This window comes from Erigeron canadensis, chromosome 4, assembly GCF_010389155.1.
Source record: "Erigeron canadensis isolate Cc75 chromosome 4, C_canadensis_v1, whole genome shotgun sequence".
NCBI lineage: Eukaryota > Viridiplantae > Streptophyta > Magnoliopsida > Asterales > Asteraceae > Erigeron > Erigeron canadensis.
Genome location: NC_057764.1, coordinates 3,135,625 through 3,155,492, shown reverse-complemented (window position 1 = coordinate 3,155,492; position 19,868 = coordinate 3,135,625). Strand labels below are relative to the sequence as shown.

The following is a 19,868-nucleotide window of genomic DNA, read 5'->3' as shown; positions in this document are numbered from 1 at the left end:
TACTAGGAAATTAATTTAATGTCAAAACTATGAAAATGGTTAATTTCTTTTACATTAAAATCTTGGAGTGTTACATAAAGGTATTATAAATATATTAAGTGGAGATATACATGATGATAGAGGTAGTATGAGTAGTTTACTAGTTAAGTAGAAATTTTTTTAAAATGACAAGAGAGTTTCTTCTTTGTTAGAAAATAGAAATTTGAAATAGATAGGTGAGTATCATATTGTGATAAATTCATTTAACATATAAGTTTTCTTTTTTTTTTAACAGTAACATATAAGTAATTTTTTTTATATTTGAATTTATGATAGCCTACAAAAAATATATATTGTATTAAAATTTGTTTTATCAGAAATAAAAAGCAAAAAAAATAAATAAATTAGAATATAATATGACATTATAAATAATACAAATATGAAGGAGATTAGTTAAGATAATTAGATATTAATGTTGAATGTATAATAGTTAAATAAGTTTAAATAAAGGATAAATTACAAAAGTTTAACAAAATATTAAATATATATTATAAAATTTAAATGTCGAAAGCTACCTAATAATATGTCACATCATCACTTGAAAAAAAACACGAAAGTGATTAATTATTTTAAATAATAGTTTAAAAAGCATCTTAATCATAAAATGACGACCAATGCTAAAATCAAGAGATAAAATTAAGAAAATGAATTAATTTCCATTTATATAAAATCAAATATTTAACTAATAACTTAAGTTTATAATATGTATCTATTTAATAAAGCAACATAACATTTAATAAAGCAACATAATATTTGGAATATGTTTTTTTTAATAACAAATACACATATATTTGATGACAATCTTATCATAACATTTTGCAAAGACTTTTGAAATACACTTATATGAGAAAATAATAGTCATGAAAATTTCTAAAACAGTTTATGTATTGATACCACTTTTTTAAATGTGGATGAACTTAAAAAACATATGATATAGTGCATAACTTTTACAAATTTGTGGTTTCTGAACAAAAAGATCCCCGTATAAACCTTTGTTTATATATATAAATAGGTAAACAGAGATTTATATGTATGGATAAGGATGTTTGCAGAGTTGAGATCATAATACATGAAATGATATAAATAAGGTAAAAGAATATTTCTAAAGATTAAAAATGGCAGTTACCAAATCTTAAAAATATTAAAATTAACAATAAATCAATATATAACATATAATACAAGGTTGGAGGTCTATTAGTAAAATCTTTGACAATGATAAGACACATTGGATTTAAGTCTCCATTCTTACATTTGTGGGGTGGATTATTAGGAGGTTTGTCTGAAATTAGTCGTGAGTTTCATATCAAACATATGTGTAATTTAGATTTAAGAGTGTGATATAACAATAATATTATATTATATGTATAATAGAAACTTCCAAAATCAAACATGTCAATTTTAAAAATACAATAAAATAATTTGATTAACTTATCATAAAAAAAATAAATATGTTGATAAATTTATAGCATTCAAGTTTTTGTATAGAAAATGTACATGAGGACAAAGCTATTAGAATTAACATGTTTTACGATCACATATTCACATGAAACATAAATTCATTACTATTACAAGTACTCAGACCCGCCCATTGAACGGTTAGTCTCAAAATATATAAATTTTATAATAATTCTGAAACATAAAGTGTATCACCAATATCACAACTTAATAAATACGAAAGCAAAAGAAAAAACATATGAAAATTAACTCCATATAAATATTGATTGCAGTTTGTCTTTTTTTCAACTTTAGTTAAATATAAAGAAAAACAAAAAGTGTATGACCAATATCACAACTTAATCAATACGAAAGTTAAAGAAGAAACATATGAAAATTAATTTCATATAAATATTGATTCCAGTTTGGCCATTTTTTTCCAACTTTAGTTAAATAAAAAGAGAAATAAAAAGTTTATGACCAATATTACAACTTAATCAATATGAATGTTAAAGAAGAAACATATGAAAATTAACTCCATATAAGTATTGATTCCAGTTACCTTTTTTTTTCAACTTTAGTTAAATAAAAAGATAAACAAAAATTGTATAGTATATAAATGTGGTCTTATTTTTTGTTGTCGAAAAAGAAGCCTTAATGAACCTATAATGGACAACAAACTAAATTAAAATGATAATAATAACAATAACATAAGAATTTAATGTTAAATAATAATAATAATAATAATAATGATTAAATTTGAACAAAGTATATAAATAAAAAAACCTTTTTGGTGGTCGACCATAGTTTTTTTTTTTTTTGCCGTATGTTTTTTCTTAGAGTTGAGAATATATGAGGGTTTTTCCTAGGTGGTATATATATAGATAGTAATAATAAAGATTTCTTTATAAATTTTTTTTTATTAAAGGTCGGATATTTTTTTATTAAATAAATATTATAAAAATAGAGAATTAATAATGAGAGAGTATTAGGCTAAAGGAAGGGGATTAGGGTGCCAAGTTTATCCCCAACCCCCTATTTTAATTATATTATTATAGATAGATATTATAGTTAGGATATATTTAGTCAAGTACGAAGTATCAACATATTTATAAGTTTCGTATTTTAATTTAATATTAATATATAAGAGGGTTATATTTTGACTAATAATATAAGGTATAAGTATTAATATTGTTATTTAACAAAGATTAAATAATTAAATCTGATCTAATGGTTTTAAATCAAAGATAAAACTCATCTAAGGTTTCTATTTGTTTAGAAATGAATTTAGGACTTTGTTATATATATATATAGATATTATCTATGTTCATATGTGAATGGTTGTCAAATGAACCTTACCCCTATATATATATATATAGTTTAATTTAATTTGAGTTTATATTTGTTAGTTATTTTTGCATCTAATTTACTAGACTATTATATACGGGGTAAAATAGTAAAATCTATAAACTTTAAATTTCAAATTTTAATACACAATAATGTATCATAAATATATAAAAATGTGACATTTTTGTTATAAGTGGTTCATTATTAATTTTAATCTCAAAAGTAAAGATATCTACTTAGACATTAATTTAAATCTTTTGAAAAGTTTGATAATAACATTATGCATTGAATATGTTTACTAGCTGGTTAATGATGATAACTGATATCTGATATTTATAAGCTTTTATAGACGTTTTAATATAAATGAAATCCATGCCCAATTGCCCATGTATCAACCATTGAAATTGAAGTGATGGGTTTGTCCAAGTTTTTATTATTGAAAGGACTGCTCGCAACTAAGCCTTATAGATTTGTGAATATTGTTTTCTAAAGATTTCATACATACACTACTTAAAATCTTGTTCATCAAATCATTTATTCGTAACAAACCTTCAAAGCAAAAATAAACAAGGTTTGATTAGCTTAAAAAACCCCAACTCTTTGAAAAACATAAGGTTCCACGGTCACTCCGTGCTGAACTAAATTCTTTTGGAAATAGTGTCTATTTTGAGGCTCTCACATCCCCTATACATAATGAAAGACAAAATTGGGTACCCTTTTTTTATTTTATATAACTTTCAAAGCACATAATATTCTATTATCAATGTATCGGTCACGAGTATACCTACAAAATCAAAGCAACTTTTTTAAGTGGATATACAAAAAGATACACAATATGATCATCTTTAGAGCTAATTCAAAAAAGAGAGATGTGGTTTGTAATTGTTCATAGTGTCGTCATAATATTTGGGTGTCGTGAATAGAATATTTTAATGGGTTATTATATTGATTATAGAGTAAGCCCGAGTGAGTCCAAAGTGGTGTTATTTGACCCCTATTATTACAAGTTGGCCCCGTCCATGCTTAAAATGGATCCATTAGATATGTACTCGTAACTACAAACATAGCTATCTTTTGATTTAGCATTTAGCGACTTGATAGTTTGCTCCATTAATGACATGATGATTATTTTTATTTTTTTTCCCCAAATGTGATCCCATTCATAGTACAATAATTTGAGTCATAAGCAATATTCTTATAACTGAGCTGCACATCAAATCGGTGATGAAATCTCGCCTGTAAAATCAAAGTTAATACATAATATATAATTAAAACAAGTTTATTGGGATCTTTATAAGTTATATCATATTGACTGTTGCCTGAAATTGTGTCTTTTTTTTTGTAAATCATTTATAATCTTTGCTATATATATAAAGGTACTAATTGTGAAAATTTGAAGTTGACATAGAATGATAATCAACTTAACTGAAATGAAACTGGTAATTCATTTAAAGTTTGGTGTTTAAAAATAAAATATTTTCGATACCAAAATACGGAGTAATATCTATTTGCACTAAAATGATGCATACATAATTACATATTGACTGGTATAACCGTTAAGGACTTGAGGTTGTAAGAAGAAATGGTGTCCACTAAATTGGGCCTGACCAAATAGAAGGCCGAAAGGCCGTAACCATCAGGGGATATTGAATTATTGATTCATACGTCATTATCTCATAGGCCCATACATTTATTTACATGATTTTCCAGTTTTACCCTTACTGTAGTGGAGGATATGTATTAGTATCTTATTGACTTAAACATCCTCTGAAGTTCAAGTGTTCAACTCTCGCGTTGATGAGCTTTAGTTTCAATTGGCATGACCGCATGAGGAAGTGAAGAGATGATAAGTTTCACGTTCAAATCCGATCCAATATGCATTTTATCGCAGTGGGTCTTTGGTTGGCGAGCTTTCTACATAACTAGAAATGGCAAAAAAAAACCCGACCCGACGGGGAAACCAGATACCCGATGAGAATACCCGTTCGGGGCAGGGACTGGGGCATGTCTACCGCGACCCGATATCAATACTATAAATATATACACTTATAAGTGATTAGTTTTGAATCTAAATTTCACCTTTGTAAATACAATATTTCACACTTATATCAACTCATTTGTATCTACATTCCACACTTGCATATCCATTTCTCAAAACATCAAAATCATGTAGTATCATTTCTCAAATTAAAAAAGATTTTGGTAATTATTATTGAAAATTACTATTCTTATCAGGTCGGGTTTTGGAGCATTATTTTACCCCTGACGGGGTCCCCAATAAAGTACCCGATGGGTATTGGGTCGGGTTCGGGCCGCATATTCCTTTTTGGGTTCAGGTTTGACACTACCCAACCCATTGCTATTCCTATACATAACCGGTGGCTTCTGTGGTCTTTCACCATTGGGTAACCCCGAGTAACCGGACATTAGTCTTGTAAAACGTTCAAATACGTTTAACTCTCTCAACTCATTTAGTAGCATATGGCATTTTGAATATTTGATTACTTAGATGAGGTTTGGAGGAGCTTATTTAAGTGGCTTATGGTTTAGCTTAAGCTTAAACTAATAAGCTCCTTCAAACTTAATTTGGTTAGCCTATTAGCTTCCTGAAAACAAACAAATAGACCATTTATTTTTTAGATTTATTTTTTAGCTCATCAAGATGGCCATAACCAATAAGCCTCAGCCATAGGCCACAAATCCCAAGCACCTTCATGGATATGGTCAGGAGGCTTCTAAATGATAAAATTACAAGGTCCCATTTGAACATGCATATTGAGGTTGAAAGGATATAGGCGTTAGGCTCTTTTGATGGCACTGCTATCGTACTCTTTTGTAAATAGTAAGACACTTGAGACTTGAGAGAACTAGTCTCTCATGCTAGGGACTCTCTATCTATATACTAAAAACTGGATTTTTGCGAGCTTTTACCATTAGAACAAGGACATAGTTTTAGGGAGACTCACGTCTTTTGTTACAAGTCAAACCTGTCTTTATATTCAAGGACTCACGATTGTGCAATGAAGTCTCCTATTCGGCGATATTCACATTTTTGAGCTACTGATATACAACAAGCCCTTGTGTCGTATTTCATTTGTTGGGTTGTTTGGTAAGAAGGTAGAGAATTGGAATAACGAGTATGAAATATGTGGACAAACCCCATAAAATATGTGTTTGTATAGAGATGGGTAAGAGGTGGTTTAAGAAAAGGTAAATTACCTATATCTATACTTCTTTATAATAATGATCAACCTTCTATTTTAAGAAAGCGTTAAAAAATGGTTAGATGCAAAAGTACTAAATTACTCTTAATAAGCGTCCTTTATGGAAAGGATTATTAGAAATTACTAAATTTGCCCTTTATGAATTAATTTAAACTTTAGAAGTTTATCTTCACCGACCCCACTAAACCGCCATCGATGTCACCGTCGTCGCATTGCACGGATACCATGCTAGTTGTCTAATATAAAGCTATCTATCTTATTTTATCTAATTTTAGACACCTACAAAAATTTTTACTAATTTGGTCAAAGAAATCTCAACATCTAATTTTTAAGTAAGAAACAAACTCGTCAAATTAAAACATGTCAAGTGTCACTAGTAGTTACAAAACCTGTACTTGTTATCTTAATTAGAAGACACTTTGAAACAAATGTTCTCTCTAAAACTTGACCCGTTATTTAGTTAATACAAGCTCCAAAAGTTTTCCATGGAGTTATGGTGATAAGCTAATAAGGAATTAAGAATACTCTTAGGGAGTGTTTGGTTCGCGGAATGTGATAGAATTTGATAAAATTGGAATTAAATTCCATTCCATAGTGTGTTTGGTTGGTAAATATTGAAGGAATGTCATTACTATGGAATGCAAAGATTACCCCATTTGAAGGAATGTACAATCCTTGGGGATAAGTGATGGAATTTGATTCCATTATTTAGTTGAATGTCCAAAAGACAAAAATACCCCAAAAAATATCCTTTAACCTAAACATAATATGCTTCCATATCTTTTTTGTGACTTCATTCCAGATCTATCTTCTTCATCCTCTATCCATCTCATTTTCTATTTATCTATTCATCAGGTATTCTTTAAATAAAAGAGAATTTTTATATAAAATATATATATATATATATATATATATATAATATACACACACAAATAGATATTAATTCATATTATACATTTTTTTATATTCTAGGTGATTTAATTTTTTAGTTGTTATTTATTTATTTATACTAATTGTGAATTTGTGTCGTGACATTGTTGGATGAACTAATTGAAGTTTTGATTAATATTGCTCATGCTTCAAATTATATCAAGGCATCATATATTTTGAGTTTTTTAGTTCCTTCATGTTATTATATATATGATATGATAGTTTTCGTATGTATTGGGTGATGAACAGGAGATGTCACGTCTTAGTTTAGTAACACGTCGACGTAGACAACGGAGAAAACAAATAGTTGTTGCATTTTGGAACCAAGTTATGAGCATACTTGTATGGTATTTTACTACAATCTGTATGTTGATGGTCAAATATAGACATAATAAATCATGTATTCGAAGCATTTCATCAAGTTTTAGTCGATCTTCGATATTAGAGAGGTATATTTACCAGAGTGACACTTTGTGTATCTCAAACCTTAGGATGAATCGATGGTGTTTTAGAAAGTTGTGTGGCATGCTCATGAGTATAGGTGGATTGAAAGCAAGTAGAAATATGAGTGTTGATGAACAAGTTGCTATCTTTCTTCACATGCTTGCCCATAATATTAAGAATCGGGTCATTATTTGCAATTTTTATCGTTCGGGTGAAACAATTAGTAGACTTTTTACTCGAGTTTGTAACGCGGTGATAAGATTGCATTCACATTTACTTAAGAAACCAGAACCTGTTCTTGAAGATTCAACTGATCAAAGATGGAAGTGGTTCAAGGTATAATAGTTATATTTAAGCTTTTTAGCAATTAGCTTGATATGGTATATTGACGGTTTCTGTTTATTTTTTTTTTTTTATCGTGTGTAGAATTGTCTAGGGGCTTTAGATGGAACACACATAACTTGTAGGGTACCGCTCGAAGAGAAACCTAGATATAGAACAAGAAAGAATGATATTGGTATAAACGTCTTAGGGGTTTGCTCCCAAGATATGCAATTTATTTATGTATTACCGAGATGGGAGGGATCGGCGGCTGATGGTAGAGTGCTTCGAGATGCCCTTGTTAGACCACATGGATTAAAAGTTCCAAGACCGGGTATGTACAAGCAAGTTAAATATAATGTTATCAAGGTTTTGGGTGACCTTGTTATCTAGTGAGGTATTAACTATGATGTTTATAGGTTATTACTTGGTAGATGCCGGTTATACAAATGGAGAAGGTTTTCTTGCCCCTTATAGAGGTCAAAGGTATATTTAAATGATTGGGGACACCAACCAACTACGCCAAAAGAATTATACAATATGAGACACTCTTCTGCAAGAAATGTTATAGAGAGATGTTTTGGTATTTTGAAGGGAAGATGGGCTATTTTAAAAGACAATTCATTTTATCCGATTGATGTAAAGAATAGAATCATAATGGCATGTTGTCTTCTCCACAACTTTATAAGGCAAGAAATGGCTGTAGATCCATTTGAAAACGAAGAACCAGATCAGGGGACGGGAGACAATGGAGATGGAGATGACGATGACGAAAATATCACTTCTATTGGGAAATCTAATGAGTGGACAACATTTAGAGATAATTTAGCTCAAACTATGTTTGAATCTTGGAATTCTACACACTGAAAACTTGTATTAAGTTGATGATAAAAGTTATCTTTATCTAGATTTTGTATTGTCGACAAACTGATTGTATCTTTGTCATATTTAATGATACTTTGTGCTTTGTGTTTCATTGGTTGTATTTAATTAAAGATTATGTATATGTATGTGATCAGGTATGATGTATTACTTTCTTGTGTTTGTTTTGAACAGGTATGGGAGAAAGAGGAAAAAACTATAGGAACTGGTCTCCATTTGAAGATGCCAAACTTGTCGAAGCACTTGTCAACATGGTAAATGTCGGGCTATACAAAGCTGACAATGGTTTTAAGTCTAGGTATTTGCTTCACTTAGAGCAAGCTTTAAAAGTATCACTCCTTGATGCGGGTATAACGGGTAAACCTCATATCGAGTCAAGGATAAAAACAATGAAAAAGGATTGGCAGGTCGTTTATGATATGGTGACTGGTACAAACACAAGTGGATTTGGTTATGATAACGTCAACAAGTGTGGAACTGTTTCTGAACCAGCAGTGTGGGAACCTTTCATCGCGGTATGTTGTTAAACTTTATTAGCTTTTATAAATATAAATAACATGGCTGATCTAAATTAGATTTTGTTTTAGTAAAATAGTTACTTGTTTTTTTTTTATGTTTCTAGACACACAAAGGGGCTGTTAAATGGAGGAATAAGCCTTTTCCTCATTATCAAGATCTGTGTAGTGTGTTTGGGAAAGATAGAGCTCAAGGTGACAGTGTTAGAGATTTCATTGAGATGGAAAATGATGCAAACTTGGAAGAACAATCGCAACACACGGAAGACAACCTTGATGAGCCCACTGAAGTTAGCCATGCTACACCTACTACTACAAATGTGCAAAGTGAAAGAAGTTTCAAGTGCTCGTACTAGAAAAAGGAAAAGTAGACTTGATCCTTTTAAGGAAATGAGCAATGCAGCTGCTTTACTTGGTAAAGAACTCCGTGAAGCATCGGCTAATTTGTTCAAAGCTCAAGTAGAATTGCAAGATAAAACATCCATGGTGAGTGCCGAAATTTCCAAAATTCCATCAATGTCTCTTATGGACAAGTTCAAGGCTAGTCGAAAGATCATACGTGAGCTAGAAGCAGTGTTAAACTTTTGGAATTTGGAAGGAGATGATCGAGTGGCTTTTGTGAAGTTCATGTTGGAAGAGTAATATGGGTATCTAGTGGTGGCTGTTGTACTTGTTTTTGTGAAGCTTTTGATAATGATATACGTGTGGCTACACTACTAAAGATGAAACTTGTGGTTGTTGTATTTATTTTGGATCACTACTTAAGATGAAACTTGTAGTTGTTGTACTAAAATTTGGATCACTACTAGTTATCATAATACTTGACTAGTTATCATAATACTTGTGGCTACTGTACTAAAATGCTTTCCAATGATGGTGTAGTAGTTTAGATGGAAAATGGTTTATTATGATGGTGTCCATGAATTTATATATATCTATTGAATTTATGATAATATTTGTGGATGCTGTATCTATATGAATTTATATATATCTATCGAAATGATATTTTACATTATGTAAATTCTACACAATTTTTCCTGGTTAGTTCAATGGTCAGATCATCAAAAAATATCCACAATATTACTTGTATGTATTTTATATTTTGCATTTGACATTTTTATTATGTTATTCTATAAATGTATAATAATTTAAAAAATTTGTGGATTAAGGGTATTTTGGTCTTTTATTAGAATTCCATTCCAATTCCATTGACAGATTTACAAACCAAACAGACAAAAGGAATTGTATTCCATTCAGTTTCCTAACAACCAAACATGCCACAGAATTAAATTCCATTCATTCAAATTCCATTCCATTCCGTCAGATTCCATTCCTTGTAAAAACATTTCGCGAACCAAACGCGCCCTTAGGATACCCTGAAAGTAGTGCATCTTGCAATATGCTCAAGAGCATTCCTGAGGAATCTCTAGAAGAAGAGAATAAACCCATCTTAGGCCCGCTCTTTCTAATAAAAAAAAAAAGAGGGGCGGATCGAATCGGAGTTTCCTTAGGTAGCCACCGACCTAAGTAGTATTCACTAACTTATCTATATGTGTTTGAATATATTCATATGGGGCCATGATTGAGATATATTTATGGACTTTACGTGAAGGCACTACTCCTAGGATTATTGAATTAGGTTTTTGCCTAGTTTCAAGCATTCATTTTCAAAAGGAACAAACTACCACCAATACCTTTTCAAAAGGAACAAACTACCACCAATACCTGATGCATCTCAAAAATAGAAGTGTCGAACTACTTGCATTAACACCTTACACTTTGATAATATTAGACCAAGATTTATGTTTCTAAATATATCAATAATTGTGATTTAATTGTGATTTATATTTACCTTAAATAGATTGTATTAGGGTCTATATATTATGGTCTGTATTGTTCAATCAATAATCAATACAAACTATATACAGTTTTTATACCAAAGTTATTATGGTATTAGAGCTAGTCATCCAAACCCTAGCCCTGCGAAAGGCTTTCTGCCAACAACTCCTTTTCTCATCAGCCACAATTGATCCTCTATCATCGGTCCACAATGACCATCACCGCCTTCACATCTACGGACAAAACAACCCACAACTCTCACAAGTTTGGGTTCAAATTGAGTCTCACCAATTATGGTTTCTGGAAGACTATGATCAAACCCTTTCTAATCACAAATGGTCTTTTTGATTACATTGATGGATCCCTAACCTGTCCATCTAAAACCCTTTCCTCTACATCCTCTGCCCCTACAAAGAATCTGCAACCAAATCTCATAAAAATCCAGACTATTCCGCATGGATCTCGAATGATGCTCACATTCATATGCTTTTGCTTTCCACCATCTCTGAGGCATCATTTAAGCATGCCCAAGGTGATACCTCTCGTGAACTTTAGCTGGCCTTGGAACGTGCTTATGCACCACACACATCATCCCGAGAATACACTCTTAAAACACAACTTTTCAAGATTAAGATGAAACCACAAGAGACATCTGCCGATTATGTTGCACGAGCACAAGAATACTCGGATGCCCTAGCAAACATTGGTGAGCCAATGGAAGAAAAAGATATTGTAATGCTTGTTATTACAGGTCTAAGAGAAGAATACAACTTTATGAAACCCAACCTAGTTGGAAGGCAGCCCCCTGTTACTCTCCTAGAACTTCCAAACCTTCTTGCAGACAACGAGTACATGATCAAAAAGATTGTTTCTGTTCTGGCAGTTCAAGCCTTCTTAACCATCGCCAACCAGAATCCTTCACTCTCTAGCAGCTTCCAGATGAAACCATAAGGTCCCTTCAGCAATTAATGACCTAACTGGGCTTTACCGTTCAACCTGCATCACAATCTGCACCACAACCCAATAAGGCATTTTACACTAACCGTGGATCTGCAACCCGTGGGGCTTACAATCGCCGAGGTCGTGGCTGCTACAACCATCAAACGAGCCGCCAATCTGGCCCTAACACAGGTACAGATTCTAGATTTTCTTAGGCAACTAATCAGAATACAGTCTACGGTTCATGCAACAGGTGTGGCATTGGACACTTCCTTTACAGTGTCCCAACCGTGACCCAGCCTTTCGTCCACCACGACAGGCTCCTCAAGCAAACTATGTTGATCATCGGTCACAAACATCATCTTGGTTGCCTGATACTGGTGCTAATAGTCATGTGGAACCTGATCTTAGTGGCTTTGAGGACTCTGAACCTTATCATGGTAAGGATTCTTTATTTGTTGGTAAAGGCACAAGTTTACCCATTCTTCACATTGCCTCTACAAAATTTGAATCACCCAATAAAACCCTTAACATTAACAAAATCCTTCATGTTCCTAAAATTAAAAGAAACCTTCTTTTCGTACAACATTTTTGTCAAGATAATAATGTATTCTTTGAATTTCATGCTACCTTTTTTTGTGTGAAGGATACGGTTACCCGTACTATCCTCCTCACGGGTCCAAGTAAAGACGGGTTGTACTCCCTTCATCTTCCAAAGCTTGATCCTGTTTCCCATGTTGCCCTTTCAAGTATTCGAGCATCTCCTACAACTTGGCATCAAAGACTTGGACATCCTCACTCTCAACTTTTAAAGTCAATGATTTCAAGACATAGTCTTCCTGTTACAAACTCTCTTTTTCCTTTTTGTAATTCCTGTCCTATGGGAAAATCTTCAAAAATGCATTTGTCCTCTTCAAACTATAAAAGTTCTTGTGTTTTGGATTTAGTGTTCTGTGATGTTTGGGGTCCAGCCCCAGTTACTTCCTTTTATGGCCACCGTTATTTTTTGCTTTGGGTTGACCATTACACTAGATACATGTGGCTTTTTCCTCTTAAACAAAAATATGATGTTTACACCACCTTTAAACAGTTTCATGCAATAGCTGAACGAAAGTTTAAAACACACTTAAAAGTTGTCCAAACATATTGGGGAGGGGAATTTCGCAACTTATCCTCATTTTTTAAAACCTTTGGAATCATACATCGACTTTCCTGCCCACATACAAGCGAGCAAAATGGCTTCGTTGAGAGACGTCATCGTCGTGTAATCGAGACTGGCCTCACACTATTGGCACAATCTGGTGTCCCAATCTAATTCTACGCCATCTGCCCAATCATCTCACCCAAAAAATGCCCATCCCGAAGTCACAAGTTCACCCAACCAACAACCTGCCACTAACCCACCCATAATACAACCCTTACACCCTGAAACAAACCCACCAGAATCACCCCCTACAAATCAGAACCAAGAAAACTTTGAGGCTTCCCCATCTACCTATCCACCATCTACCTCATCTACCATTCCTGAACCACCACCCCTGCCACAGCCACCTCTCCAGTACACATACAGTCGTCGCCATACTCAACCAATCTCCACCACCCAATCCACCACTGATTTTGCACACACTAAAGCTCAAACTCGTCCCCGACCCTCCAACCTAAGACAAAATCCTAAACCCAGGGTTCCGTACAATGCAACTGCTTTTCATACTTCCACAAACTCAACACCAACCGAACCTCCAACTTTTGTTGCTGCCAACAAAAATCCTCACTGAGGTGCTACCATGATAGAGGAATTTAAAGCCTTAATGAGAAATGGTACTTTAGTACCACCTATCCCTAATTCTAATATTGTAGATTGTAAGTGGGTGTACAGGTTAAAACGTGATAAACATGGAAACATCAAACGCTACAAGGCCCGTCTAGTAGCCAAGGGTTTCAAGCAACAACCGGGGATCGATTACCATGAGACATTTAGTCCAGTGGTTAAATCCACTACGGTGTGTGTGGTTTTATCTCTTGCTGTCTCAAGGAAATGGCCGCTTAGACAACTTGAAGTGCATAATGCCTTTTTACACGGTGATTTTAAAGAAACCGTCTATTTACGTCAATCACCAGGTTTTACATATTCACAAAAACCAGATCATATATGCTTACTTCAAGTCCTTATATGGTCTCAGACACGCTCCGAGGGCTTGGTTTAATCGCCTTTCAGGGGCCCTATTACATCTTGGGTTCTCGGGTTCTAAGACGGATCCATCTTTATTTATTTACTCTCATCATGGAGCCTTGCTTTATATGCTTGGCTATGTAGATGATATTATTCTCACTGGTAACAATCCACGACTCATCAATCATATCATTCAACAATTAAGCACCAAGTTTGCAATCCAAGACATGGGTCAACTTTCATACTTTTTAGGTATCGAGGTAGTTCCCAAAGGTAATGATCTGATTCTCTCTCAGAAGAAATATATTTCAGATCTTATTCACAAGGCGGGTCTCTCTCAGTCCAAACCAGTTAACTTTCCAATGGCAATCAATTCAACATTAGCCTTTGGTGACAGCCCTCAGCTTACTGATCCTGTTCAATTTAGACAAACAGTAGGAGCCTTACAGTACTTAACTCTTTCCAGACCCGAAATCACCTTTGCTGTCAACAAAGTTTGTCAGTTTATGCACTCTCCAACCGAGAATCACTGGTCTGCAGTCAAGAGGATTCTTTGGTATCTTCACGGCACTTCAAATTTTAGTCTTTTGATTCAACAAAATTCAGCCCCTATCATCCATGCATACACAAATGCTCATGACCGCTCTCTTACTGCCTTTTATGATGCTGACTGGGCTGGCTCTCTCGATGACCGTCGATCCACGGGGGGATATGCTATCTATCTTGGCTCCAATCTCATTTCATGGCGTGCTCGTAAACAACGCACTGTCTCTAGGTCATCTACAAAAGCAGAATACAAGGCCTTGGCGGATACAGTTGCTGAGCTAACATGGCTAGAGGCTCTTTTGAAAGAACTTCATGTTTCCATGACACCAGCTCCCACCTTATGGTGTGACAATCTAGGAGCTACTTATCTTTCAGCAAATCCCGTCTTGCATGCCCGTACAAAACATGTGGAAATTGATTTTCATTTCATTAGAGAAAGGGTGGCTCAAAAACAGCTCTCGGTTCAGTTTATAAAGACAGAAGATCAGATTGTAGATGCAGATGTGTTCAACAAGCCCTTATCCTCACAACGATTCTTGCTTCTAAGATCCAAGCTAGCAGTCGTTCCTCGGCCTTAGCTTGAGGGGGAATATTAGACCAAGATTTATGTTTCTAAATATATCAATAATTATGATTTATATTTACCTTGAATAGATTGTATTAGGGTCTATATATTCTGGTCTGTATTGTTCAATCAATAATCAACACAAACTATATACAGTTTTTATACCAAAGTTATTAAATAAGAATAGAAATTTTTTAGAAAGTAACCAAGTGAAATGGTAGCTATACAACTCAAAAATATCATATTGAGTAGAAGTTAGTATAAGTTTGAAACCCACTATTGACACTTGGCATGTTTTGATTGAGTTGATTTTGTTTCTTGGTAAGAATTTCTTGACCAAATTGGTAAAATTATTTGTAGGTGTCTAAAATAAAATAAACACCTTAAAATTAGACCATATAAGTACAATGGAAATTTTAAAGCAATTTAAAGGAAGCCCGTGTTATAGACATTAACTTTCCTCTTTACATTAAAACGAGACAAAGTACCCGCGCGTTGCAGCGGTAGGGGTGATAGGTCATAGAATATGATAGGTCATATGAGGTGATAGGTCATACAGTGTCATAGCCAATTGCCTTAGCCGTCCGGGCTGCGCCCTCGGATTTAAAAATTCGTCGAAAGTATATCGAATGACATCTCTAATGAAAGTGCATGAAATTTTAAGAACACCCATATAATCTTTATTATTGATCAACGTACGGTTTTGAGATAAATAATTTTGAATGAATTAGAGGAATAAAATGATTTATGGATGAGAGAGAATAATACGTGGTTAAGATTTGAGAAGGGAGAAAAAAAAGAGGTTAACATTTCTTTTAAAGATATTATATAAATGTTGAATTTTGAAAGTTGAAAAGTGAATTTGCTTTATAACATAGTATAGATTATATCATATTTTCTACGAAACATCCGCCTAAATGCCTAATTCCATAAAACTTTAACATGTATGTTTCACTAATTCTCTTCATTCATCTTATACAATTTTTCCAAGTGTGCTAGAAATGTACTTAGAGAGCTTAAGAACTTTAGAAGGATATATCTATATCTATACTCCTTTAGAAATAGTTACACAATAATTACAAACAAAATTACTAAATTACCCTTAATAAACACTCACTATGGAAAGAATTTTTTAAAAATACCAAATTTGCTCTTAATGAATTAATTACACTCTAAACTTTTATTTTTATAATCAACACTTTAAGCCATTATCTTCTAAAAATTTCCACTATCACAATTACATCAACCTACACCACTTGACACCGCCGCCACCACCAATAGTACTATCACCGACACCACTAGACCGCCATCCCCACCGCCGCCGCCGCATTGCGCGGGTATCAATGTATCATGCTCGTCACTACTTTACAATTATACATTATATATCATTTTTGATTATGCTAACATATATAAAAAAACGTACTTTTAGAAAAAACTTCATACCTTATTTTTATTTTTCAAACTATCATACCTTTCTTTTTCTCATTGCTTTTTTTTTCCATAAAAAAAAAAGCCACATAAACATCTCAACTAATAAAATTCAGCTAAAAAGCTCATAGTCCCGGCCCCTAACCAAGAAATATTGCCAATTTGCTAGCAATGGGCCATAAAACCAACGTAATTGCTATAATGCTCACATTACCAGATCTTCTATACATATATAAAACCAAAGGGCCTCTAGATTCAGCTTTATATCTATGTTGTCTAATGAATCATTCTAAATTTACTACACAAATTATCAAGTATTTCAAACAATAAATGTACGTATCGAAACTAGAAACTGCATTTACCTTATCAAAGTTCTTCATTAGACTCGTAGCTCTCATAAGCTGGGGACTCATAAACTTCAGGCTCCTCAACAGCTTCAACAGCTTCAGAGTTACCATCTGTAGAAGTATCGGGCATGTATGAACCCACATAACCCTTGATACTTTCAAGAACAGAACCCACATAATCAGTTTGTTCTGCATATTCTTCAGGTTGGCCAAACTGAAAAAGTTCAGCCTTTTCTCCTACATTTTCCTCTATTTGACCAAATTGAAGCAAGAAATGAACACCATTGGCAATATCATACACCATTAGCCCCATCCTGCCTCCAATCCAACTTCCAAACTGGCTTCCAACCAAATACCCGAATCTGCCAAATCTTTCTTCCCCCAAGTACCCAATAAAATAAGTTCCGAATAATGTTCCTGTCCCCCTTAAGACCCCTTCTGTAACGGTTCCTCCATAATAAATGGCTTCAAAGAAATCCCACCCAGAAGAAATAATAGGCCCAATAATACGTTTGGCTTTTCGGGTTGCTTCTTTTGCAGCTTTAGCTCCATCTTTTTGGGCTTTTTTGGCAGCATCTATGGGTTCCATGCCTTGTGAAATTGCATCGGCTAGTGATGTTTCGATTGCTTTATTTCTTGCTACCTCAACATGGAGTGTTCTTATGTTGTAAGTATACAACTTCACGCCTTCCTTTACTAGGCATGCTACTGTTCCTGAACCCCCATCAAAACAGTTGAAAATGGTGAATTTCCCACTCTGAGATGAACCGGTTTCACCAACAATTTGTCTACATTTTTCAGCTATAAATGAGAAGGAAACATGAAATCAGTCAGGAAGAAGTTCGGATGACAAGTGATAGTTTTGTCAAAACATGTTATGTGTTTGGTAGTATATAGTTTTGCAATATTAAGAACCAAAGAAAATGCTGGCCATAAGAATTAATACCTAAAACAGGCATGTTTGCATAAGCACATTAGGTATAGAGTAACGTTGGGAACTTGGGATAGTTTGGACGGGCTTCACAACCAAAAACTTCTTTCGTCTACGTTTTAAGAACGATTAATGCACTAATAGTAATCACAGTAACAGTACTTATTGATAAAGTTTCTGAATAAAAACTAACATTGGAGACCGTTCATGAGTAATTGGGTTATAATTAAAGGCTTGTAATGATGATATAACTTGGAAGATAACTCCTTCACATAGATAAAAGAAACATACACTACTTGCAAATTGGAATTAAAAAACCCAATACAAACAAAGCTCCATGATGCTAATCCATCACACTAAATGCCTACTTTGTTTTCATGGTCACACACTCATACACGTTACTTCTCTATATTCAAAAACTTTATGAATACCTTTGATTAATAAGACCTCTTTCCTTTTTGTTAGGCTAATTGCATAGTTTAATACCATCACTCCCGTCATAAACTCTATCATAATTTTTAAGTTACAGTGTACTCTATTTTAACACTTCCACAGTAAAACGCCAAACTCGTAACCTGATATAAGACGCAGGGAATAACAAACTACTAAAATAAAGAGCGCTTCCCCTGATCCTGATACTTGATCCATTACATATAAATAATTATAATGTACAGTAATTTGATCCAAAATATACAAATTAACAACTATCCTCCTGATACACATCATAAAACAACCTTTTGAGTTCAGAGTTGCAGTTGATGTAATTAGAGTTTTTTTGGTTATGCTTAGGCCATCTTTCAACAACTTAGCTATCATATTATATATGTTAATCATCTGGTGACCAAAAAACGATCGGCTGTTACATAATGACAATTTTCGTACATTTGGCCATACGCTTTGCAATACTAGTTTCCATGTATCTGCAAAATTACATATCCTAAATCCACCACTAATCACATACTATATACACACTTTCAAATAACCATATAAAAAAAGTCTAGTTATTAATTTTCATTTAAAACATCAAACAAAGATTAATGCCCCGCTACCGAGGGTTTACCCAATTGCGAAAAGCACCCACACACGACACAGAACTATGTAGCCAAAGCCACTAGTTTCGGGAAAAATATGCCGCCCAAAATAAAACCCTTCTTGGATCGGATTTGAACTCGAGACCTATGGTCTGAAATCAGTCTCTTCATTACCCCCATGCCAATTGAGCTAAAAGCTCATTGGCATAAAAAAATGTCTAGTTTTTAACAGTTAATAAACAAAGATTCTCATATTTCACATCTGTCACTAACTTAAATCCTGCATCTAATTATACATATTCTACACACACACACACACAAAAGCAACTCTATATAACATCTTTAAATCTAAAAAATGATACAACAATTTCATGGGTTAAGAATTATATTTCAAATAATCTACTGCATATTACCTGTGAAACTGAGGAGAATAACGGCAACAATAAAACATAAAAGTTGGAGTCTTTTCTTCTGGAAATCCATTAATCAATCCCAGATGATGAAAGTGATCCAAATGATTGATTTTTATTATTGTGAGTAGTGAAGAATAAGAAGTCACTGAAATAAATATAAATAAATACTTTTAAGAAGCAACGTATCGATTCGTTGCCACAGAGTGCGGCTGTACATGTTTTACTTTTGGTAACATGTGAATTTTATTTTGCTTTTTTCCTTTTAAATTTGGGAAAGACATTTTCAACTTTCTTTTTTTTTTTTATTATTATTACTTTTTTTTTGTAAATGTAAGACATTTTCAACTAAAATAAATGATCTAATTTCTTTATCTTAATGTTATCTATATAAACTAGATTAAACCCGTACGTTGTACGGGATAACTAAGAGCATAAATAAAAATAAAAATAACTGATAGTTACAAATTTAGTCATAGTTTATGATAATATATATAACTGTTAGATTGTGTCTGATACGAACAAT

The 19,868-nt window shown here is 33.2% G+C and overlaps 2 protein-coding genes across 2 annotated transcripts; one reads left to right on the top strand and one right to left on the bottom strand.

Annotated features, from left to right (window-relative positions):
- The first annotated feature begins 7,538 nt into the window (after positions 1-7,538).
- On the top strand, positions 7,539-8,606 carry LOC122596816. Its single transcript, XM_043769465.1, has 4 exons — positions 7,539-7,754; positions 7,845-8,073; positions 8,159-8,225; positions 8,429-8,606. The coding sequence occupies exons 1-4, from the start codon at positions 7,539-7,541 to the stop codon at positions 8,604-8,606; spliced, it is 690 nt and encodes a 229-aa protein (XP_043625400.1).
- Positions 8,607-16,802: 8,196 nt separating this feature from the next.
- Positions 16,803-19,512, bottom strand: LOC122596173. Its single transcript, XM_043768704.1, has 2 exons — positions 19,346-19,512; positions 16,803-17,771 (listed from the first exon to the last, which is right to left on the bottom strand). Exons 1-2 carry the CDS (start codon positions 19,413-19,415, stop codon positions 16,990-16,992), a joined length of 852 nt encoding a protein of 283 aa, XP_043624639.1. The 5' UTR covers positions 19,416-19,512; the 3' UTR covers positions 16,803-16,989.
- Positions 19,513-19,868: the final 356 nt, after the last annotated feature.